Raw genomic sequence first — 10,359 nt, 5'->3', positions numbered from 1 at the left:
TGGTTATTGTGGCTTTGTCTGACCAAGTGAATGGTCACTCTGTCCCAATTAATTTCCTCTTCCTAATTGAAACAACAGGATGAGGGACCTCTTTGCCAATATACAAGTCTGGGGCTTTTGTGTGATGTCATGAAGACATGAACCAATAGGATTTGGACTGGTCAGTTGATTTTTTGGCAGGTTCTCTGTTGCGGGAAGTTTGTGATGCAATAGCTCCATAATATGTCCTAAAAGTAAGAAAGCCAATAGCCTTGAAGCCAAGAGGCATATCTGCTTTCTGCCAGTGCTTTAGTTGGAGCCTGTATCCATTCTGCCTGCATTGATTTTGTCCTCCAGAAAAATTTCTGTGCCTCTGGGTCAACATCACTTTAATCTGCTCAGAGGTTACTGGAAAATACTGGTAAACTCTTACAAGTACATGTTTGTATTTGTTCTTCTTGTGGCACATCCACCTACTACCTTGTGAGTAACTTGATAGCAAAGAGTCTTGGCTTTTATTGACTAGGAGGTAAGTCATGTCATGGTATTTCTCATGATGTGCATTGCATTTGAAAGTGTTTTGTAATGTGAACCATAATCAAGTTATTTGTAGAGTACATTTTTGGGAGACTCGGTTCCAACACTGTGTACTACAGTGTACATAATATTCTGTACTTGTTATCAAATATTTCCCTTTTGAGGAGTATGAGGGAATGTTTAAGATGAAAATAATTAATATTGAAATGTTTATGAACATTGTGTCTGTCATCTACAATAACTGCAATAGCAAATATGAAGGAAGTGTATGAATTGTATGCCTTTTTCTAAAAACACTTTTTAGTGGGACTTCATCATGAATTATAGACATCCCAATGGTATGAAACTGGTGTTATGAAATAAAAATAAAAGGCTGTGAAACTAGGACTGTAGACAATGATGTCTGTGGTACTAGTTTTGGCCTAAGTCACATATGTATAGAAGGATGATTTTTGTTCTTGTAAGTATTCCTGCATGCTTGTGATTACATTTCTACATTCTATTTTGCAGAGATGGCATGAAATGGAAATTCCTATGTTGTACTGAAATTTTCAGCTGAGTAGGATCGGGATTCTGGGGAAAAAAAAGCACTTGAGAGCACAGCTGAGTTGACAATATGAGTTCATCTTCGCGCAATCAGCGACGTGAATTTGGGAGAAAGCTGCGAAACAGGATCCGTCGTAAAGGGTCTGACTACTGCTCCAGGGAGAGATGGATGCAGCGCTTCCCGTTCACCTCGTGGCTCCCAAAGTACCGCCCTAGGACGGCGGTCAACGACCTCATCGCTGGACTCACTGTTGGGCTGACCGTTCTCCCGCAGGGGCTCGCCTATGCCAGCATTGCCAAGCTCCCTTCAGTGGTGAGTTTGAGAGAGTAAGGGAATGTGGTAGGGGGACTGTGCAATAAATCGTCGCTGGGGTGACAAGACCTCGTATCCCAAAAATTACAAATGTTCAGGAGAGCAAAAAAACATGGCGGCCAAAGCACTGTAATGAATGGGAAAGCCTTTCCTTTGACATGTCATGGTGGCCTCATTTTTGGAGTAAGACAGTTGGGATTTGGCCAAGACATCACTTGAACCATTATTTCACCATTAAGCCAAAATTTTTTTTTTGACATTTTTGAGATACGAGGTCTTGTCACCCCATCGAAGAAATATGTCTGTTCATTAAAGGGATGGTACAGTATTGATGGAGGCGAGGATTAAGCTTTTCACTTTTTATGAGATACCAAGAAATCACTCGTGAAATAGTACAGAGCATACCATTCTTAGACAAATTCAAGTTTATTTGATTAAAATCGGTTTTTGAATGGCTGAATAATCCAAAAACAAAGTGATATAAAGTGATCATAATAAAAGCAGGTCCCCCTCTTTATTTGGATTGCTCTATTTTGCATATCTCCGCCATTTCAAAACCAATTTTCTTCAAATAACTTTCTCGTGGAGTTACATGCTCTTTCATATTTCATAAGAAGTTTCTCATTATCAAACCCAAAAATGTTAGAAACCTGAAGTTAAGTCCCAACCCAAGCTATACGATCCCCTTTTAAATAATCAGTTTTTCTCACTCTCTGAAAGGGATTTTATTTTATAGATCAGTAAAGAAATACAGTTGGTCCCTGTCAATGGTATCAATATTTTCACTACCTGGAATAATACTACCATAAAAAAAAAAATGATGAACAATATACATCGTCTGAAAACATGATACTTACATGACTATGAGGTGCCTATTTGTATTCATACATTTAAAGGTAAATGCATCATCATATATCTTCAAGATTGAAACTGTATGTGAGCGTGATTTTGTTTTTGTTTATTGTTTTTCTGGTGGTGGAATTTCAAGATTTTCATATCTTGTACATTCTCTCTAGTTTTTTTTTTTTTCATGTTTCAGTATGGATTGTATGCAGCTATCATGGGTGGCTTCGTATACGCCATCTTTGGGATGGCAAAGGATGTAAGTGTCGGCCCAACTGCCATAATGTCCCTCCTGGTCTCCCAGTATGGAACACCCCTTCCTGAGGATGAGGAGTTGAATGACCCTACCTATGCCATTCTCTTGGCTTTCTTCTGTGGAATCTTCCAAATCATTATGGGTGTTCTCCATCTAGGTAAACTGAAGGGATTTACACTTGAAGTAAAATCAAAATGTCATGTGCTTAGCCTTACTCTATGCATTAGCAGAAGATATACTTTTGATACTGAACAGGTGATTTCCTTGTTAATTTTGTTTGCAAAAAAAAAAAAATCAAATGAGGCCTCTTGCATAACACACTTTACCTGAGAAAATCTCTGGTAAGAACTGAAACTCAGATTAGTATGATTCTGTCATTGACTGCAACACAGGAAAAACTTTGTGAAAAATCAACCTGAGTTTTCTCAGGTAGAAAGTTTTATGCAACTGTCCCCTGGTATGGTTTAGTCAAAATCTCTGATGCAGTTCTATGTTATGAGCGTGGATGAGATGAAGTACTCATGGTTTATCTTGCTGTATTTTTCTTTATTTAGGAAAATAGTTTAAAGGGATGATTCAGTTTCTGTCAAGATGAGGTTTGAGGTTTCCAACATATTTGATGAAGATTTTTTTAGATAATGAGCAACCTGTTATGAAAAAGCATGTAATTCTAAGAGGAATTCAGGGTGTATTTGATGAATTGGTTTTGAAATGGCTGAGATATTCAAAACAAAGAGATCCCAATAAAAAGTGGGACAGACCCACCTGTTATTATGATCACTTTGTTTTACTCTGTTTTGGGATGTCTCAGCCATTCCAAAACCGATTCATCAAAGAATCTTTGAATTCCTCTTAGAATGGTATGCTCTGTACTTTTTCATAAGTGCTTTCTTGGTGTCATGCAAAAAGTTAAAAACCCAATCCTCATCTCCACCAATAGTATACCTTCCCCTTTGAACTTTTACACATCTAATCCCAGCCTAGCTTTAGATCTGACACTATACTTCAAGAAGCGAACAGATAGGAGTTGGCTATGAGTATGCCAAAGATTGGTCCAATGAATTGGTCAGGATCACGCTTACACACACAATTGTGTTCACTTACTGAGTAAGGGAGAAAAAAATGAGAGATTGTTGTATAAATGTGAGCTAAGAGACCAAAACTGTACTTAGGTTTTCTTGTGATAGGTTTTTCTCTCTGAATATGTGGGCATTGTGATAATCATGAATCTTGTGAGATTATATTTTCATATATTCACAGTTCTCTTGAGGGAGAGAGAGAAAAAAGTTCCTGGGGTTGTTTCTCAAAAAATTCAAGTTGAGTTAAAAGTTAAGATTTACTTTGAATTATGATAGGCTGTGTGACTTTAATGATTAATACATGTACTCTAATTTTCGTAATGAAATAAAATTAAAGTAATAAACAAAGGTGTTTTTTTCTGTCAAATTTGATAACAATTTTAAGTTGATTCTGAAGACATTAGACTGTAAAGCTGAAAAGGCAAACTAAAAAAGTTTAAGTTGACTTAAATTCTTCATGAAACAACCCCCAGATATAAAGATGAAAAGTGATTATGCCAAGATTCCTTTTTATGTTTGCTTGGACTATACGTACGCTGTACATGTATTCTTTAATGACAATTGCAGGCTTCATCGCAAACTATATATCAGCTGTCGTCATCTCTGGCTTCACATCAGCCTCAGCCGTTACCATAGCGATGAGCCAGGTCAAGAGCCTTCTAGGAATCCACTTTGCATCTGAGACATTCATCCTGGACCTCATCGAGACGTTCAAACACATCACCCAAACCAGGTGGACATGTAATGAATCTTGATATCTCCCAAACTCCAGACGTCTCCTCGCCCAAAATATGATATGGCGCACCGGGCACGCGCCCCCTCTTTATTTTCTGTTAAAACAAAAGAAACTAAAAGAAAAAAATGGCAAGGGGCATGTGCCTCCTAATTATGGAATTCCTGGGTCTGCCCCAATGCCTATTCATCCATGGAAATCCATTAAAAAATAGAACGAAAGAAAAAAAGATGATGATAGAAAAAGGAGAATCTTGTATTGTCATGTCAAAAAAAGAAATAATATAATGCATTATCATTAGGATCAAGATTAAATCCACTCATAAAGGCAGTGACAAATGTTCCTTGATGGTGACACTGAATATTTCTACCAGTTGTACTGAAGTGATGAGATAAATGTTTTCATCAAGTTGACATGTCATGCACAAGTGCAAAATGCAAAATGATTGATGCATCCCATCAAACTTTTACCCCACGCCTTTGACGCGCCCCCTCTATATTTTCTGTTGAAACAAAAGAAACTAAAAGAAAAAAATGGCAAGGGGCATGTGCCTCCTTTATGGAATTCCTGGATCTGCCCCTAATGCCTATTCATCCATGGAAATCCATTTAAAAAACAAGAACGAGAGAAAAAAAGATGATGATAGAAAAAGGAGAATCTTGTGCTGTCATGTATAAAAAAATAATATAATGCGTTATTAAGATCAAGATTAAATCCATTTATAAAGGCAGCGACAAATTCTTTTTTTTTAAACCTCTACAGAGGTACTTTATTCATTCATTTCCAAAGCTTTACATCAAACGATTTCTTTTTTGTTTAAAAACAATGAATGAGCACATACTCAAAAAGTACAGATTCTTCATTGGTTATCAAGTAAATGATTTCATCATGTTTGTTACAATCTCAGAAACATTATCTAACAATATTTCATTTCTAAAACTAATCCATATTTTCAAACTATTGTATAAATGCCCTTGAAATAAATGCATCATGTATTGTTTATAAATTGCATACTGCGCATATATCAATATCTTATTTATATTCGTTACATTTGGACTCTTTGATTCCACTCCAATAATCAATAATTTCTTGTTTAATAAAATTGTTTCTCTAAAAGCGAACTGAATAAAATCAGTAATCTTTTTCCAAAACATAGACACTTTAGGACACTCCAAAAGAACATGACTAAAGGTTTCTGTTTCAGAGCAAAATATACACAAATTATCACTTACAATTTTCCATTTGAAAAGATTATATCTATAAGGTAGAATACGATGTAATGTCTTGAAGTAGCATTGCTTAACTTTGTTGTTCCTTAGTTTCCGAAATGTTTGTTTCAAAACAGTATTCCAATCAAAATCAGTACTCAAATCAAATCTGTCTTTCCAATATAACAGTATAGTTCGATCACTTTTCTTACTCTCACATAAAAAACTATGAAATTGTTTCGACGTTGTTCTAGATAATCTGATATATTCATTGTCCTTTATTGCATATAAATCAATATCGTAATCTTTGTGCGCGTTTTCACATTGATCTACTTCTGATATACGTTCCACCCATATCTTTGGAATTGCCTTTTTAAGTTTTGAATACTTAAAATCCGCTAATAAATTATCACAATTGAGAGCACAACAAATTGACTTGCGAGATTTAAAACATCCATTTTCGACTACATCATTAAGTGTCAAGATACCTTTCTTGTACCATTCTTCAAAAAACAAAGTTTTTCCATTAAAGCATATATTACTGTTATACCACAATACTTCATCTAGTATGTTGCTCACATGAAGAAAATCAATATATCTTAATTCACACCACGAAAGTAAGCAATGAGTGTAGAAACGAGGTAGTTTATGCTTCCTGCATAGTGCTAACATATCTTTACATGAACAGTTCGTTTTCATTATCAGAGGACTTGGACCTATTTTCTCGACCCAAAATTTGAACATAAACTTCCATGGCGAGTCTGGATGACAATTATGATAATTTGCGAACCACGACAAATACAACGATTGAAATCGAAAGGCAGTGACAAATGTTCCTTGATGGTGACACTGAATATTTCTACCAGTTGTACTGAAGTGATGAGATAAATGTTTTCATCAAGTTGACATGTCATGCACAAGTGCAAAATGCAAAATGATCGATGCACCCCATAAAACTTTTAGCCCATGCCTTTGACTTAGTCTTCCTTCTTGCTCATTTTACAGATGGCAGGATTTAACTCTTGGTCTGAGCTGTATAGTAGCCCTAGCTGCTATGAGGGTGAGTGCAAATAAGGTCTAAAATTATCATTCCGAGAAAGAAGTTGCCTTGGTATCCTGATATGGTAATGAAATTGCTTTGAAATTGACTATAAACTTCATTTTTTTTCATTATTTGTATCAAGTTACTACTCTAGCTTGAAAGTGATCCTTGGGTGAAAACTGAAAGTTGAATTACATTTTTTTTTACATCTATTATTGGTCTTACAGAGCATGTGTTGTGAATAGTGGTTAGATCAATATTAATCTAGTGTAAATTTAAAGATTTTGCACACATATTCTGTTTGGATGTAGTCTAGCTCTTGGCATTTTAGCTGTTACAGCAACAAACTGTATTTCAACTTGGAACTAATGGGGCTCATTTCATGGTACGTGTCAATTATTGTGATTTTAAGTAATGCTACCTATCTCTGTTTAATCTATCTTTTAAGCTCAAGAGAAAAGCTTTTTCTTATTTGTACTGGTTTCAACATTGAATGTAGCATAAAGAAGGTGAAAAACACTTTTGACCACAATATCTGGTACAAAGCAAAAAAAAAATTGTACTGTCAATTCTTTTCTTTGCCTTGCTTAATCACAGCTTCTTCCAGAGAGAGAGAGAACTTGGCACGAAAACAATGAAACCTTACTGATCAAGTCAGTGAAAAGTTTTGCAAAAGTGAATGAGTTAGATTACACCTGACTTACATTATTTCTCTTTCCCCTCTTTCTCATCTCCTTCTTTGTTTGATCCCCTTTCAGTTCATGAAGAACAAAGCCCAGTGCAAACTGGAAAATTTAGGAAAGAAAGCCCCCATGAAGAGCAGAGTACACTGGAAAATTCTTTGGGTTTTTGGGACTGGTAAGTGGAAGGATGGAAGGAGTTAAAAGTCTATATGTTTGCTTACTTAACCTGTTCCATATGGGAACATGGTGATCTGTGTATTAATTCTATGGGGATTTCAGAATTCAGTAGTGAATGGGTTATTGTTCGCATTTTTTTTCTTTGGTCTTAGCAGAACATATTCCCCTGTTACTATATAAAGCAATGACTTGTTTACAATACTATAGTATTCGAGATGTATCAAAACATTGAATGCATTGTCACACTGTAGAATTTATGCATCTGTTTGTTTGTTTTTTTCCCCATCATTCTCATAAAATAACCAAACAACATCCTAAGTTCTTCAGCAACAAAATGACAACAAAATATGAGCAAATTCATTGGAAAATGTAATTCTTTGCAATTTAGGCGTCAACATGAGCTGAACAATGAGATATATGAAAAAGGTACTTCATGAATTTGTGTCTTTGTCATGCAGTTGTGCTGCAGAGTTGGAGGTATGATATGAAAATGTCCATCTGAGGATAATCCTTCAATCTCCCAATTTCTAGAAAAAATCTTGACTTCATTCAGAATGGTATGAGCTAGGTTACCCACTGATCATGTACATTAATCATAAAACAAACTGTTGATGATCCTGCCTTGCAAATAAATTTTAAAAAGTAACTTTAATACTGTAAAAGTGGATATTTTCGAGCGACTAATTTTTCACGCTCGGTGGGGTGAGAAGAATTTCGTGTGTCTTTAATTTCACGGAATCAAGACATCAACTACTGGAACATACGGCTAGCAAAAATATTTGTGTGCTTTTATTTTTGCGCTAGTTTCGGATTGCGCGAAATGCGTGAAAAATTCAACACCGCGAAAATTTCCACTTTTACAGTATTCAAAGGGTCTATCATGAAGTCAAAAAGTGCAAATGTGCACCTGCATAGGACTGATGTTGATCCATAATGAGATCACATGACATGATGTTGATGTCATGTGGCATGCTTATTTTCTGGTTCTCATATTTTTTATATTTCAGCCCGTAATGCTGTCATCGTAGTTGTGGCTGCAGCCATAGCGTATGGTGTTCACACGCACCATGAGGACAACATGTTCACAATCGTGGGCAATGTCACGGCTGGCCTACCGGCCCTAAGTATACCTTCTTTCGGGGCCGAGAACATCTTAGGGGTAAGTAACATCCCTGTCAGTCAGTTATATGCTGTGTCATTTTTCTGATTTTATTGATGCCTCTCATCAAGTGAAGTGTAGAAAGATGCTTTGCCCTCATTTTATAGGAATTCTAGATTTGCTCATCAAGTGCCTTAGCTGAATTGTGCTGGTTATGAGACAAATCATTTTTGCTGAAAGTGACACATTCTCATTAGTCTAGTAATGTTGTCTTTTATTTTCGGTGTGTATTATTTGCAAATTGCATGCCACTCATTCACACATAGCTTCTCACAAATAGATGGCTGACATTTTGTATTCACAGCTTGAGACTCATCACTAGTAGTGGCATCATACTCAGTGGCCATCAATCATGATAAACCATAAGTCCCCCCAAAAAATTACAACGGGACCCTCCACAATGATAACTTTAAAAGTAGTGAGTCAATTCAAATACAATTTCAGGGTATGAAACTATAACTCATTGCCCACATCTTACAGAAAAACCCATTTGATGTGCTTCAGTGCACATGGTCAAAGAGAAATAAGGAATTTTGTAGAGCATGTCAGGAATCTCTTCCCTCCAAGTTCTGGCTATTGTAATATGCAGTTCCAAGCATCCAAGTGCTAAACTTGGAATAATCAGACTAATGACGTACTTCTCAACAATCCACACTTATCTGTGACTGGTAAACCAAATTGAATGTATTTTCTTTTTTGCAAAATAGAGCTAAGATGTTATATTTTAAGACCCTAAAATAGCATTTAGACAATTTAATCATATTGGGAGTTATCAATGCAAAAATGGGGGGGGGGGGCATACTGTATGTATTTATATGTGTTTCTTCACTGAAATTGCAATCATTTACTGTATATGTTTTCATATTATTAATTATTAGGCCATGGGCTAGTAGGGGTCAACGTGCACCCCCTCTGCACCTAACATTCATTGGTGTTTCCATGTAGCCCTTGGTCTGGAGAGTCAGAAAAGTGATGTTAACAAAAAAAAAGTTGGGTCCCAAGACCCGCCCCGTGACGTTTTGTGACGTCACTTCCGGAACGACCTCTTCGCGAATACGGGGGAATAGCATTTGGGTATTATCCTAATAAAGTGGTCTCCATGCCTTTATTTTTCAATGATTACCAAAGATTTTGGTATTTCTAGATTCCTCAGAAAATGGAAAATTTGATGCAAAGCAAAGTTTGGCAATATAAGCCCTCAGTTTCTCGTCATCGACAACGAAATGGGCAACGATGTCGACAAAATTCAACAAAATTTTACAAAATTTGTTCAATTTTTCAAGTTTCACCATTTAAGTTTGTATATTTTTGTGAAAAATTTGTTAAATGACTTGAAATTTGGTCTGGATATTAAATGAATATCCCTTTTTATGAAAACAAAAGATTTTGGCCTAATTGAAATCCGATCTTCTTCTGTAGACATTCAAGTGCGCATGCGCGGTGTCTGGAAATCAGCCTCCAAAATGCCTTTTTTTTAATGTCCCGTATAAAAAATGAGTTACAACGAATCTTTTTATCATGTAAATTCACAACTTTAATCAATTTTTCCAATCAACAATCACCTGATTGAATAAGAGTTGCCTTGAAATGAGAAATCAAAGGTGACCATGGTTCTTTTTGATGATGACGTTGGTCACGACATCGAAGATGAAGACGACGTCAAAGACTAGAATTACGACATAGCAGAGATCATTTTAGATATGTTTTAGTCTCTTTTAAAATTTCGTAAGATATTGTAAATCATGTTTGTAATTGGGTAGGTCAAATAAATGGTAATGATTTTATTAACGTGAATATCTGATTG

At 35.9% G+C, this 10,359-nt stretch overlaps 1 protein-coding gene across 1 annotated transcript in view; it reads left to right on the top strand.

The window, feature by feature from the left end:
* Positions 1-1,132: 1,132 nt before the first annotated feature.
* Positions 1,133-10,359, top strand: part of LOC139731171 (sodium-independent sulfate anion transporter-like) — a 37,954-nt gene continuing 28,727 nt past the window's right edge. Inside the window, exons 1-6 of the mRNA XM_071642052.1 lie at positions 1,133-1,375; positions 2,415-2,631; positions 4,121-4,286; positions 6,500-6,554; positions 7,295-7,394; positions 8,404-8,555. Coding sequence (XP_071498153.1) covers positions 1,133-1,375; positions 2,415-2,631; positions 4,121-4,286; positions 6,500-6,554; positions 7,295-7,394; positions 8,404-8,555 — 933 coding nt within the window. The remainder of the gene's footprint in view (positions 1,376-2,414; positions 2,632-4,120; positions 4,287-6,499; positions 6,555-7,294; positions 7,395-8,403; positions 8,556-10,359) is intronic.

Source organism: Diadema antillarum, unplaced genomic scaffold (genome assembly GCF_040938485.1).
Source record: "Diadema antillarum isolate AM-2024a unplaced genomic scaffold, OU_Dant_1.0 seq00000364_RagTag, whole genome shotgun sequence".
Classification (NCBI taxonomy): domain Eukaryota; kingdom Metazoa; phylum Echinodermata; class Echinoidea; order Diadematoida; family Diadematidae; genus Diadema; species Diadema antillarum.
The sequence above is the reverse complement of the archived record's forward strand: the minus strand, read 5'-3'. Positions and strand labels throughout refer to the sequence as shown.